Consider the following 15,487-nt stretch of genomic DNA (forward strand, 5'->3'; position numbering starts at 1 on the left):
AAAATTTTAAGCTAATCAAGAACAAAAAAAGAAAAAATTATCAAGTGTGATTTTTCATACTTTTTAAAAAGGTGAATACAGAACAGATAAAATAGGAAAAATAAGTTAGTTTTGATATTTTGTTAGAGGATCTGATAAAGAATGGGATAAAATATGTCAAGATCAAGTATTACTATATTCATGTATTTATTGCAGTGGCAAGGACAGGCCAGATGCAAAACTGAGATTTACTTAGACTTGTACAGAGTTACCAATAACTAATGCAGATGTAAAATAAATGTGCATCTTGTTAGGATACCTGCTCATTTTTTTTTACGTTAGTATATTAGATGTTGACTGTGTATCATCTTCTATTTTAATTTGGCTATGACAAAAAGTTGCTATTATGAGGGAAATAGTTCCTTAATAAAAGAAAAAAATTTAAATGGGATAATCCACATAAAGAAATAACCTTATTTTTAAAAAGAGGTTAAGAGGATAAAAAAGCATTTGGAAGATGTATCTGAACACACCAGACTCTACAGCCTGTGTAACAATTTCATGAAACATGCATATTAAGATATACTCATTTTCTTTTTTTTCTTTCTTAGATTTATTTTTATTTATTTGAAAGAAAGAGTTACAGAGAGAGAGGAAGAGACAGAGAGAGATCTTCCATCTGTTGGTTCACTGCCCTAATGGCCACAACAGTGGAGGCTGTGCCAAGCCAAAGCCAGGAGCCCCAAGCTCCTTCCATGTCTCCCATGTGGGTGGCAGGTGCAAAGTAGTTGGGCTATCTTCCACTGCTTTCTCAGGCACAGGGAGCTGGATCAGAAGTGGAGCAGCAGGGGCTCAAACCAGTACCCATATGGGATGCCAGCAGTGGGTTAACCTACTATGCCACAACGCTGGCCCCAGATATACTCATTTTCTCACACTAAAAGAAATGCATATTTAATGGCCTACCTCTTCCTCCTGAGGGACTGTTTCATCAGAAACACATTTGTCTAAATTAATTTCAAATTTTACTGCTCTCTAGAAGAAAGCAAGAAAAAGCAATTCAGTAAAACCTCAAAATTACAACTTCCTAAGTCAATTTCATTTGACATTACACATACTTTAAATCAACAACCTAACATTGCAAAACAGGGCCATTCCATAAAATACAAGGGGAGAAAGTCATGGAGGTAATCCAGAGTGCAAGGTGGGAAGCGCCAGCCAACTTTCACACATGGAACTGGAAGTTCAGATTACCTTAGCTTTATATTTCTGTTCTGGAATGTTAGTTTCCTTCATGTTCTGAAGCTTATCTTGTTTGAAGTCTCTTGCCATATCCTGAAAGTTTAGAGCAAAACATAATTCTATCATTTGATCAAATAAGTAGATTTTCAAAACTGTTGAATTCACAATACTCTGTATCTCCAAGATTTGATTTCTGTTGAATCTGATGATTGATTTGAAATAGGAACATGACTTTGTAAAGGAAAGTAATAACAACTTCACAAAAAGATGGACACAGTATCCATGAACTTGTATTAATACATTTAACACCAGCATTTCTTTTTTGAATTTTTTAAACTTTTATTTAATAAATAAAAATTTCAAAGGTACAACTTTTGGATTATAGCAGCTTTTCCCCCCATAACCTCTCTCCAACCCACAACCATCCCATCTTCCACTCCCTCTCCCATCCCATTCTTCATCAAGATTCATTTTCAATTATCTTTATATACAGAAGATCAACAGTATATACTAAGTAAAGATTTCAACAGTTTGCACTCACACAGATACACAAAGTATAAAGCACTGTTTGAGTACTAGTTTTACCATTAATTTGCGTAGTACAACACATTAAGGACAGAGATCCTACATGGGGAGTAAGTGCACAGTGACTCCCGTTGTTAACAATTGACACTCTTATTTATGATGTCAGTAATCACCAGAGGCTCTTGTCATGAGCTGCCAAGGTTATGGAAGCTTCTTGAGTTCACAAACTCCGACCTTATTTAGACAAGGCCATAATCAAAGTGGAAGTTCTCTCCTCCCTTCAGAGAAAGGTACCTCCTTCTTTGATGGCCCGTTCTTTCCGCTGGGATCTCACTCACAGAGATCTTTCATTTAGGTCATTTTTTTTTTTTTTTTTTTTTTTTGCCACAGTGTCTTGGCTTTCCATGCCTGAGAAACTCTCATGGGCTTTTTAGCCAGATCTGAATGCCTTAAGGGCTGATTCTGAGGCCAGAGTGCTGTTTAGGGTATCTGCCATTCTATGAGTCTGCTGTGTATCCCACTTCCCATGTTGGCTCATTCTCTCCATTTTAATTCTATCAGTTATTATTAGCAGATACTAGTCTTGTTTATGTGATCCCTTTAACACTTAATCCTATCTTTATGATCAATTATGAACTTAAACTAACCACTTTGACTAGTGAGATGGCATTGGTACATGCCACCTTAATGGGATTGATTTGGAATCCCCTGGCACGTTTCTAGCTCTACCATTAGGGGTAAGTCCGAGTGAACATGTGCCGAACTGTACATTTCCTCCATTTCTCTTATTCCCACTCTTATATTTAACAGGGATCACTTTTCAGTTAAATTTAAACACCTAAGAATAATTGTAACACCGGCATTTCAATGAGGAAAATTCTACCATGTGATGATGCTGTCATTCTAGTCTAGTGCAACCAACCCAATCTGACTCAAGAACATAACAGGATCCTTCCCTTAAGAGGCTTATGATTATTTTAAAGATGTATTTTATTTATTTTGAAGGGCAGAGTTACAAAAAGAAAGAAGGAGAGGGAGAGAGGGAGAGAGGGGGAGAGAGAGAGAGAGAGAGAGAGAGAGAGAGAGGTCTTCCATCCCCTAGCTCACTCCCCAAATGGCAGCAATGGCAGGGGCTGAGCCAGGCCAAAGTCAGTAACAGGAGCTTCCTCTGGACCTCCCATCAGGGTACAGGAATGCAAACACTTGGGCCATCCTCCACTGCTTTCCATAGCACATTAGCAGAGAGCTGGATTGGAAGTGGAGCAGGTGGGATTCAAACTGATGGTCACATGAGATACTGGCATTGCAAGTGGCAGCTTTACCTGCTATGCCATAGCAATGGCCTTGAGGCTTATTATTATAATTAGGAAAACAAGAAAAGTGCACTCTGAAAACTGACAGGCAATTCCAAGGAGGAGGAGAGGAATGTAAAAGTGGATGACAAGAATTTCATAGGAACAGCTGGTGGGTGAACTCTAAGCTGAGGTTTCTAGGGTTCCATCCTGGCCCTCTGCTCCTTGCTTCCCTGCGGGTTACATGCCGTGTTTATGTGATGGCCCTTCACCTTTCCTCTCTGAGTTTCAGACTCACACATCCAACTGCCTAGCTCATGTCATCTTCTCCCTAGCATTCATTCCACAAAATCATACTGAGAACCCCTGGGGACCACTCACCTACACAATGGGTCAGCACAGTAGATGGGACCAGGAGGCCCCTGCTGACAGAGAGCTTACATTTTCCAGGTAGGATAGGCAGTAAGCAAGTTCACAAATTAATGACAAAATTTCAGAAAGTGTTATGTGCTACAAATAAAATAAAATAGGGTAAGAGGATGGGAAATGAGTAGGGGGTAATAGTAACACAGGAAAAGCTTAATGGTAAAGCATTTTCTATGTGGCGTCCCCACAAGCAGTGGGGACTATAAACTTTTTTTTAAAAGACTTATTTATTTTGAAAGTCAGAGTTACACAGAGAGAGGAGAGGCAGAGAGAGAGAGAGGTCTTCCATTCGATGGTTCACCCCGCAACTGGCTGCATTGGCCAGAGCTGTGCCTATCCGAAGCCAGGAGCCAGGAGCTTCCTCCTGGTCTCCCACATGGGTGGAGGGGCCCAGGGACTTGGGCCATCTTCTACTGCATTCCTAGGCCATAGCAGAGAGCTGGATAGGAAGTGGAGAAGCCAGGGCTCAAACTGGCACCCATATGGGATGCCAGCGCTTCAGGCCAGGGCGTTAACCCACTGTGCCATAGCGCCAGCCCCCCCCCACCCAATAAATTTTTAAAGGGGTAGAGTCCCTGGAGTGTGGGTGAGACATGAGACAGACACCAGCTTAGAGTTCCTTTGGCAGCCAAGATCCAGATCCGAAAGCTGCAGAGCCATCCAGACTATGGTTGCAATTCCCACCCACTGGGAGAATGGAAGCTGGAGGCCAGTTTGAGTCTTGCCTGCTACCATGTCTAACCCAGCTCCCTAAAGGCTTGGGAAAAGCAGTGGAGGATAGGCCAGTGTCCGGGCCCTGGCCATTGGGAGGCCTGGAAGAAGTTCCTGGCTCCTGGCTTCAGCCTAGCCTAGCTCTAGCCATTGCTGCTATTTGGGGAGTGAAACAGCAAATAGAAGAGGTCTCTCTCTTTGTCTCTCCCTCTGTAAATTGGATTTTCAAAATAAATTTAAAAATCCTTAAAAAGAGAATAAGGGGCGGGGCAGCGCCATGGCTTAGCCAGTTAAAGCCACGGCCTGAAGCACCAACATCCTATATAGGTGCCAGTTTGAGTCCCAGCTGCTCCACTTCCAAGCCAACTCCCTGCTAATGCACCCAGAAAAGCAGGGGAGGGTGGCCCAAGTGGGCCCCTGCATCCATGTAGGAGACCCAGATGAAGCTCCTGGCTCCTGGCTTCGGCTTGGCCCAGCCCTAACCATTGCAGTCATTTGGGGAGTAAATCAGCAGATGGAAGACCTCTCTGCCTCCTCTCTCTCTCACTCACTCTCTAACTCTGCCTTTCAAATGAATAAACAACTTCTTTTTTTTTTTTTAAATAGACTAATACAGTGCCTTTAAAGAAATAACAAATGGGGTTTTAAAAAGTAATTTGAGGGGATGAAACCTTTGGGTGTGTTTATGGGAATTAGGAGAGATCATGCTGGAATGTTCTGTTGGGAACAATTCACAAAGTCTGCCAGGCTAAGGAAAACAGCCTCTGGCCTGTTGCGGGAATCACTGCTGATGGGCAAGCAGAGTAATGTGTTCCAACTGGCACTTTGGGAAGTTAATTCTCAGATAAATGACTTGAAAAATCCATTTCACTATGCAGCTGCATATTCTCTCCAAATAAGACATTAACTCAAAAAGCATATAAATTAGGTGCTAACAATTTCCTTTACAAATGTTTCCAAAGAAATCTTCGGTTTTTGTTTAAGGTGTAGATGCTTTATTATCTATTTTTTTAAAAAAATATTTATTTATTTGAAAGGCAGAGGCAGAGAGAGAGAGAGAGAGAGAGAGTCTTCCATCTGCTGGTTCACTCCCCAAATGGCCGCCATGGCTGGAGCGCTGCTGGTTGGAAGTCAGGAAGCTGGAGCTTCTTTTGGGTCTTCCACGTGGGCGCAGGGGTCCCAGAAGTTGGGCCATCTGCTGCTGCTTTCCCAGACCACAGGAGAGAGCTGGATCAGAAGTGGAGCAGCTGGGACTCTAGCCCTATTTTCTATTTTTGTAGTGAAAGTGCTATAAGCGGGGCCAGCACCATGGCACAGGTTAATCCTCCACCTGCGGCGCCAGCATCCCATATTGATGCCAGTTCTAGTCCTGATTGCTCCTCTTCCAATCCAGCTCTCTGCTGTGCCCTAGGAAAGCAGCAGAAGATGGCCCAAATGCTTGGGCCCCTGCACCCATGTGGGAGACCAGGAAGAAGCTTCTGGCTCCTGGCTTAGGATCTGCGTAGCTCTGGCCGTTGTGGCCATTTGGGGAGTGAACCAATGGAAGGAAGACCTTTCTCTCTGTTTCTCCCTCTCACTTTCTGTAACTCTACCTGTTAAAAAAAAAGTGCTATAAGCACCTTACAAAAATTTTAGAGGGGGGCTGGCGCTGTGGCATAGTGGGTAAAGCTGCCACCTGCAGTACCTGCATCCCATATGGGCACATGTTTGGGACCTGGTTAGTCCACTTCCAATCCAGGTTTTTGCTATAGCCTGGGAAAGCAGTAGAAGACGGCTAAAGTCCTTGGGCCCCTGCACCCACATGGGAGACCCAGAAGAAGCTCCTGGCTCCTGGCTTCGGAGCCCAGCTCTGGCCATTGTGGCCATTTGGGGAGTGAACCAGCGGATAGAATCTCAATCTCTCAATCTCTCTCTCTCTCTCTCTCTCTCTCTCTCTCTCTCTCTCCCCCTCTCTGCCTTTCAGATGAATAAATAAATCTTAAAATAAAACTTTTAGAAAGTAGAGAAGAAAACATCACCCCTATTCACATCAATGTATATAGACAGTCCTCGGTATCACTGGGTTGTAGGTTCTAGGACCCTCCCAACGGCTACCAAAACATGAGGATGCTCAAGTCCCTTATATTAAATGGTATAGTATTTGCACATAACCTGCATAATCCTCCTAGACTTTTTATAATACCAAAGACAGTGTGAATGCTATGTTATTCATTATTATACTGTATTGTTTAGAGAATAGTGGGAAAAAATGTGTATACATGTTCAGTGCAGGTGCAATGTTTTCTTAGATCTGTGTTCAGATCTTATTATGATTCTTATTCTTGAACTGTGTTCAGTGGAATCTGAGGCTCTGTGGATACAGAGGGCCGACGGTACCACTAACTAACCACTGTTGGCATTTGGGGTGTTTTCTTTCAGTTACTCCTGGTGGGGCTGGTGTTGTGGCGTAGTGGGCAAAGCTGCTGCTTGTGATGCAAGCATCGTGGATGATCTACTTCTGATCCAGCTTCCTGCTAATGTCCTGGGAAAAACAGTGGGAGATGGCTCAAGTGTTTGGGTCCCTGCCACCCACATGAGAGACCTGATGAAGCTCTTGGCTCCTGGTTTTGGCCTGGCACAGCCAAGGCTGTCATGGCCATCTGTGGAGTCAACCAGCAGATGGAAGATCTCACTCTCTCTTTCTCTCTCTCTGTAACTCTTTCACAAACATAAACAAATCTTTAAAAAGTTCTCCTTGTGCATAAAACTTACAAAATTTTATTTACCAAATTTCTGACAAACTCTTTGAGAGAAGGCACCATAATGACTTGTTTAGAGATGCTTGTTTTTTTTTTTTTTTTTGTAAACACAGGTACTGGATTTCATTTGTTGCTATAAGCAGGTTAAAAATGTGAAAGAGATATTTATAAAATCTGAGCTCTCTTTTCATGGCATTTGTAATAATTTGAGGATTTTTCAATTTCTAGTTGAATCCAGATCCAGCTCTAATAGTAAACCTAATTTAAAATATAAAGATTTGTTTTAATTATAATGATGAGCAAACTGATAATTATTCGCACTATAAGCCAAATCACTGAGGATCTTCTTATTAGGCAAAAGCATCAAAAAAAACTCTTTGAAAAGTAAAAATTCAATCACAGGAGCATTGGTTACGAGGTCATTTCACAGGTTGAGGAATTCTCAGAATTAGCTGAAATCCAGATTTCTTTAGCATTAAGAGTACATAATACTTTCTCAGATGGAAAAAAGCTGTTTGAGATCCACTGGGTCAACTCTGCCTGGTCCTCTAATCCCACTAAAAGTGTAAGATGGAAACAGAAGAGAAGCTGACCATCAGGTTGCAGACCTGTGTGTCTGAGACACTGATTTGGGCAATCCAGAACGTGTGTGGGCTAAAGACAGCAGCAGTTCTCAAACTCAACACCCACCAAATCACTCACAAGTTTCTACAAGCAGGATGCCTGGGCCCTACCTACACCATTTGGGCTGCAGCCTAAGCATCTGAGTGTTTTAATCGTGCCCCCTATGAGTCTATAACATAGTGAGAGGTAAGAATCACTTGGCCAGAGAAAACCCATTGGGAGACACACACAGGTGTGTGACAACAGCCATCACTACCTGCACAGGTGCTTCTTCCCCAGGTGCGTCTTGGTGGACAGGCAGGTTACTCTTCTTCACCAGATAGGTTCCATAACTGATTTTTGAGTTGTCCTTTAATACAAATTAAACACAGTCAACAAGACCGGATCTGCATGAGTTTTGGTGGCTACTTTCTGTACCCCAGGCAAGGGTTGAATGGGGCTGGTGAGGAAAAGCGTTCCTCCTGCTGCAGATGGGCCAGCCATAGAACAGCTGACTAGAACCCTCTTTATGGGTCCTCTTCCCCATGGCTGCCTCAGTGTCCCCCAAATGCCCTTTTCATAGTCTCTCTAGAAACGTGCACTATCACTTCCTGGGCTCACACTTCCCACTGCACACCTGCCTTAAACACGAGGCAGGTGATGGCACGAGGCTCTCCACCATGAACTGGGTCTGCTTGGGAAAGCGTCACATGCAAGCTGCCCCTCCTAGCACATCCAGTCAGTGGGAACCTTTGCATGGCTTGTTCAGTCTGTCCCTCCTCCGCTTGGCTGCTCTGAATTCTGAGACTCAGTTTAAGTGCCCTTCTTCTTGCATAAAAATCTACAGCTTGTTCCTCCTACTTATCTTTGTGCCTCTGTACCCCATGGCTTAACTACATTCAGTCCTAGTGCACTGAAGTTGCATACGTGTGTCTTGGCTTCCCAACTATGTATGAGCAGCACTGCATCTGCTATAAAGAGTAGTAGTTTTCCAGGTTGAAATACTCAGTGTACCCAGTAATATCTCAGGACTCATCTAGCTTCTCTGTTGTGGGGATAAATGAGAGGAAGTATGTGAAAGCTCTGGTTTGGAGCCTGGATCAGAGAATTTAATTGTATTATAGGCTCGTATTACTTATATTAATCATCCATACCCACTCAGGGGTGAAGGCAGGGGGGATGAGATCAATTCTAGCAGTGTGGTAGATCCACTCAATGGTTGCAAAGCCAAGTGCGTTGTGAGATGGGAAATGGCTGTTTTGGGGCACACAGGCCTCTCATTGGAAGAGCATCTAGGGTGCTAAGGGTATTACCAGTGTTTAAATATCCAGGCTACCCAGGCATTTGGTACAGTGGTTAAGACATACTTGGGAACCCACATTCCATACTGTAGTGCCTGAGTTCGAGTCCCAGCTCTGCTTCAGATTCCAGCTTCCCGCTGATATGTACCCTGTGAGGCAGCAGGGGATGCCTCCAGTAGGTGAGTCTCTGCCACCCACCTGGGAGACCTGGATTGAATTTCTGGCTCCTGGCTTTTGCAGGTGTTTCTGGAGAGTAAACAAGTTGATGGAGGATGTGTTTGTGTTTGTGTTTGTGTGCGTGTGTGTGTCTGCCTTTCAAATAAATAAAAGAAAATTTAAATTTTCACACAACATGGTCTCCAAACACAGGCCAGCTCTTTCATCTGGAGCTGTACTGAAGTAGTAGTCACACACTCTGCTAAGCTCTACAGACCCCTGTGAGAGACGGAAAGAGGGATTTCCAACGTGGCACCTTTAAGGGGTCCTGAGAATCATCTCAACTGCACTCAGATTTTGCCTCAGACAGACGTTAGGCCCTTAAATCTGCAGAGGGTTAAATTCAATGATGCAAACCTTTTATTCTCCTTGAGGGCATGAACTTCAGCTCATTTTGGATTGTCTGCATCTCATTCAGTTCTGGTCTAAAGTAAGAGTCATTGGCTGATCATGAGGAAAACCATCAGCACGTGTTTTTGATCACTGCCATTCCTAACTGAGGATACCAGATATCCTCACCATCTGGTGTGGTCTCTGGTAAACCACAACAGAGCAAAGCTGTAATCAGGTCTGACAGTGTTCCTTTGAAAAAACCCAGCTGACAAGATTATCCTTTTCTCTCTCAGATCACTACATTTAATACCAGCTCCCTTGGTCAACTCAATCAGTAGTACAGGGTTTCCTGCAGGAGAATGACTTTACCTCTGGGTTTCTCCCCATCTTCTCTCTAATTTCCTTCATGTCATTGTGGTACTGCTGGCGTATTTCCTCCAACTGCTTCCAATATTCCTGGAAAGCAGACCCAATCCAAAAATCTCTGATTGATGTGCACAACAATTTCATAAAAATAATCTCTATGCAGTCTATAATTTTTAAAAAATGCAAATACAAAGCAAGAACTGGAAAACTCTGTTATCCTGAAGATGACAATGTGCCTTATGACTTGGCTGTGGCACCTCACACCCCTTGAGGGATGCAGTGGTTTGAGATTCAGAGCTCATATTCATATCTAACCCCCATGTGTTGGTGATGTACAGTCACTTTACACACCCCACTTTTATATGTAATCCCTTGGATGGGTTGAATTGTCCCCTCCCCCAAATAGATGTTGAATTTCTAACCTCCAGTGCCTGAGAAAGTGGCCATATTGGGAAACACAGACATGGGAGACGTAATTGGTAAAGATGACGTCATGCTGGAGCAGAGTGGATCTTTAGTTCAGTATGACTGGTGGCCTAAGAATACAGCCATGTGAAGACAGGGACACAAGGAGAATGCCAAGTGACAATGCAGGTTGGAGTTCCACAGCTGTAAACCAAGGGATGCCAAAGATTGCCCCAATAAACCACCAGAGGCTAGGAAGGGGCAAGGAAGGAATCTCTCCTGCAGGTTTCAGAGGGAGGATGACCCAGCTGACACTTTGGGGACTTCCAGGCTCCAGAACTGTGACAGAGTATATTTCTGTTGCTTTAAGTCACCCATTTTGTTGGGGCTATTTTACAGCAGCCCTGGGAAATGAATATAAACCCCAAATATGTTCATGATGGGCATTTACTTTACCCATCCAAAGTGAACAGTCTTAGGAACTTAGCTGTGCTGCATTTTCAGAGAAGGTAGAACACGTAACTCTGTGTCCCCCAAAACACTTCGTATGGTACTTTATGTGTCAAGTCCAGCAAGTAAGAGTGGGCTTCAAAAAGTTCATGGAAAAATGTGCATTTCTCATGAACTGTTTGAATCTCCTTTGCACTTGTGCAACCGTAGCCTCTCAGGTGCACTGTAGGAGACCACCCTGGCATACATAGCATAGAAGAAAACCACACAGCACAGCAGCAGCCCTGGAAGTAGACTCTTTCTAACCTGTTCCTTTATTTCATTTTTCCTAAATTGCAGCTCCTGGAATCCAGGCTCTTTTCCATTACTTCTTAGCTTTTGTCTCTGGTTGTAATTTGGCTCTGCTGAAGATGGACGAAGACCCTATTTATTAAATGAAACAAAAACTTTTTTTAGTTATTTGAGAGAGAAAGAGACAGGCACATACACACATACACAAACATAGAGAAAGCTCCCATCTGCTGGTTCACTTCCCAAATGTCTACAATGGCCAGGATGGAGCTGCACTGAAGCCTGGAGCCAGGATTTCAATCTAGGTCTTCCATGAGGGTGGCAGGAGCTCATGTACTGAGCCATCACCTACTGCTTCCCAGGGTGCATATTAGCAGGAAACTGGAATTAGCAGAAAAATTAGGACTAGAAGCCAAGCACTTCAATTTGGTGTTAGTGATACCAGGGTGGTACCCTAACTTTTACACCTAATGCCTGATCTCCCAGTTACTTGAGCCATCACTGCTGCGTCCTGTGGTCTATATTAGCAGGAATCTGGAGTCATGAGCCAGGGCTAAGCATCAAACCCAGGTACTCAATATGGATGTCTTAACCCGGGCTTTAACCATTAGGCTAAATGCCTGCCCCTAAATAAAATAATCTATAAAGTATAGTTGCATTTTGGAAATATCTTCAAATTTAATTTTGGCTCTCAAAATTTGGTAGTTTTTTTTTTTTTATCACAAGCAGAAGTATGAAACATTGAACAAATTTTCAAGTTATTTAAATCAGCTGGTTTAAGTATTCCAAGGAATTGCCATTTTATGCTACCATTTGAAACACCTAGATTCATTTTCTTAGTTCATTGTAATTGTGAAATGAAAGCTCTGTGAAGGGTTTGCAACCCCAGAGCATGAGATTAGGTAAGGGAATAAGTTGTAAGTTTTGAGGATGTCAAACTAAGACTGACACAAAGAAGCTGCATATCTAGCCTCTGAGGCCCCAGAATTACAACACAAAGAGTAAAGGTTAGTTTTGAATTCAAATAAAGTACCACAATCCTTTAAAAAACGTGTTGAAGTGCCTTTAATAAGCTAGAATCACAGCACTGCAGCACCAAAAGGGACTCAGCTTCTCCAAGACTCACATCCTAGAAAAGGAAATTGAAGCTCAGAGAGACTGGATGGACTGCCCAAGCTCACTGTGCAAGTGACAGAGCCAGGAAGAGACCAGCCTTCCCAGACTCTGATGGAAGCCTGTTCCTACTACTCTTCTTTATGGTGGTCAGAGTGGTCTTGACCTTCTGCTGGAATGGACTTTGACTTAACAATCTCTGAATACCTGTGAACAGAGACACTATTAGAAAATTCCCGATTGCCTCTTGTATTTGGTATTTTACTTACCAATTGCTTTTCCACTTTCAACTTATATTCTTGAGCCTCAAATTTCCTCCGAAGATACTCAGCAGGCCTTAGGAAATAAAAGTATCCGGCTTGAGTAGAAATATTAAACAGTCTAAGGCACCAATCTGATGAGTGGATTTTCAGCTTTGAAGTAAGGCTCACAACTCACATGTGGTTTGACATTCCAAGTTCAAGAATATCTCAGAGTTAGAGAATGTTTACAAGGGGAAAGAAAATCTTTGGAATCAAGAGGAAAAAATGATAGAGAAGATAGCAACTGGGGATTCAGGAGACAATTAAATAGAAAAATATTGTGCTCCAATAGTTGTTTTTCAGAGCAGGGCTGAGTTGTTTCATAGTCTATATATGATGGGGGAGTGAAACTCACCCATGCCCAAATCTTCTCATGCACTGTGTAGGTTTCTCATCTAGCAGACTTCTACTCCTGACTTCACAAGGGTTTCTTGTCTGTTTGCTACACTACACTCTGAGCTCCTCAACAGCAGGATGGTGTCCCACCCCATCATCTCCACTCATCCTGCTAGCACTGAACTGCTTAATGAATACAGAAGTGATGCTTCAGTTGTCTCTCAAAATGTTCAAAGTGTTTTGCCAGCACCATATGGCCAACGCATTTTCAGGCTTATATCTACATTTTATAGATCCATCTTCTTTTTTGCAGAATTTCCTGCTAAGAATTTCTATAACTACTGGTTGCATTTTGATCATAGTATGGACTATGTCTTTTGGAATTCCAGTAATATTATGGCTCCAAAGACAGAATTAACATTTAAGAGATAATTCCTTCAGGAACATCATGTTCAGCACCAATTTACAAAGGGTCAAGTTAATAATCAATCATTCAGAAGAATGACAAAATAAGCTAGCTAAGCTCTCTGAATCATCCTTAGTTCACAGAGCATTTCATAGGGGCTGATACAAGGATTTGCAGAGATTAGGGCCCTGTAGGTGCCTGACCAGTGTCCGACACACATAAAGGCCTGAATTAAATGAGGGCTAGATTGTAACTCTCAACTCTCTCAAAACCCTAACTGGCCACAGTCATAACACCTTCATAAGAGTCTCCCAGGGGCTGTTCAAGAAACATTTCTCTCTCTGCATCTGCAACCCAACCCCTCTCAAACCCTGTACAAATTCTTCTTCTTCTATTCCATGGCCTGGAACCAGGTTCCAGTAGAGAGACAGCTGGGGGAAGGGGTGGGTCAAAAAGGAAGGGGTTACCAGCCATCAGATGGGCATTCTGGGATACACTAGAGAGAGCTGTGATGGGCAGTGGCACACAAGGAAGAGAAGGAACTTCACTGTTTCCATAAGAGAGAAGAAATTATACATGAAGAAATAATGGGTAGTATCTAGACAAATAGTGGAAGACGGCTGAGAAAAGAGAAAGGGCGTTCTGAGGCTGCTCCTTTTTATATGTAATGCATGTCCCTCATTAATCAAGTCCTACAATGGTATCGCAATTTCAACTAATGGAACACAAAATTCTTATGATCATGGGATAATTCAAAGTATATTATGAAGATGAGTAAAACCATAAAATCACTGAATATCTTCAAACATAAAACATCTATTTTTCTCATCACACATTTCTGAGGAAATCATTCAGTTATTGCTCTTATCTGATTTTCACTAGCTATTTATGAGGTCACCACCATAAACTCTGGTATTTTTCATAGCTCATTCAAAATTTCAGCAATAACCATAGTCGTCAAAGTCACCAAGTTCCCAACTGAACAACAACAAAAAATATGTGAAGAAAAAACATTTCAAAAAGAGAAAAAAACCCACCACTCACGGGGGCCAGCGCCGTGGCACACTAGGTTAATCCTCCGCCTGTGGCACCAAATCTTGTATGGGTACCAGTTCTAGTCGCTGTTGCTCCTCTTCCAGCCCAGCTCTCTGCTGTGGCCTGGAAAGCACTGGAGGATAGCCCAAGAGATTGGGCCCCTGAACCTGCCTGGGAGACTGGGAGGAAGCACCTGGCTCCTGGCTTCGGATCGGCACAACTCTGGCTGTTGCGGCCAATTGGGGAGTGAACCAATGGAGGGAAGAACTTTCTCTCTCTCTGTCACTGTCTGTAACTCTGCCTGTCAAATAAATAAATAAATAAATCTAAAAAAAAAAAAACCCACCACTCAGCAGTTGGTTTTCAGGCCTACAATAGGTATCATATTATTCTGGACATAGGAACACTGACATTGATGTGAAAAAAAATTGAAAATGTTGTAGTTCTGCAGAAATTTGTAGAACCATTTAAGTGTATTATTTTCTAATACATCCATCTTTTTAAAATCTCTAAACTATAAAAGGTGAATGAAATCTATTTCACTTTTCAAAATGTCTCAAGTGATCATTTTATTTTTATAATTCAATTATTAAGGATTCTTGTTGATAACCTTGGAAAATGCAATACATACTACTATTTTTATCACCCCCTCAAAAAGCAGTATTAGGAAGAAGACAAATATTTAAAAATTCAAAATATGGACTTTGCCTCTGGTTAACTGGCTCCATGGGTAAGAAGATATGCTCTACCAGACTGGAGATGAGAGGGAGTCGAGAGAACCGTGAAGCGTTTACAATGAAGACTCTGGACCTTCTTGACTCTTTTGTTTTAGGAGAATTTGGGAAGATTTGGGAATGAAGAATGTTGACTTATATTTTCTGAAGGCCAGAGCGTAGGTCATGACATTACCATTGGCCAGGTGATGGATGCTGCCTTTCTTCCTGATCCCAATTCTCTTCAACGGTGGCCTCTCTCTGAGGAGCGCAGTGATGACCTGGTTCATGGGCTCTCCTCCTCAACAAGTCAAGTTGTGCATAATAATAGTCATAATGTCCACACATTGCAGCAAGTCCGGGCCTTTCTATCATTTTTGTCTGAGGGATTTAAAAAAGGAATATTTTTATTTATTTATTTATTTTTAAATAATTAATTAGTTCAATAGGCAGGGAGACACAGAGACAAAGACTGTAAGAATTCCCAGTCACTGGTTATCTCCCCAGATGTCTACAATGGCTAGGGTTAGGCTGAGGCTAAAAGTCAGGGCCAGGAACTCAGTTTAGATCTCTTACGTGGAAACAAGGGACACAATTACTTGAGTCACCCCCCTCTGCCTCCCAGGGTCTGTATTAGCAGAAAGCTGAGTCATCAGCTGGAAGCAGTTATCAAACGTGGACACTCACATGTGGGATGGGGGCAT

General features: G+C 42.5%; 1 protein-coding gene across 1 annotated transcript in view; it reads right to left on the minus strand.

The window, feature by feature from the left end:
• NEK5 (NIMA related kinase 5) overlaps positions 1 to 15,487 on the minus strand; it is a 99,213-nt gene that overhangs the window by 38,435 nt on the left and 45,291 nt on the right. The window contains 7 exon segments of the mRNA XM_089304204.1: positions 946 to 1,014; positions 1,234 to 1,314; positions 7,794 to 7,886; positions 9,736 to 9,822; positions 10,894 to 11,010; positions 12,261 to 12,327; positions 14,980 to 15,164. Coding sequence (XP_089160330.1) covers positions 946 to 1,014; positions 1,234 to 1,314; positions 7,794 to 7,886; positions 9,736 to 9,822; positions 10,894 to 11,010; positions 12,261 to 12,327; positions 14,980 to 15,164 — 699 coding nt within the window.

Source organism: Oryctolagus cuniculus, chromosome 9 (assembly GCF_051225735.1).
Source record: "Oryctolagus cuniculus isolate XC-2025 breed Fujian yellow rabbit chromosome 9, ASM5122573v1, whole genome shotgun sequence".
NCBI classification, from domain to species: domain Eukaryota; kingdom Metazoa; phylum Chordata; class Mammalia; order Lagomorpha; family Leporidae; genus Oryctolagus; species Oryctolagus cuniculus.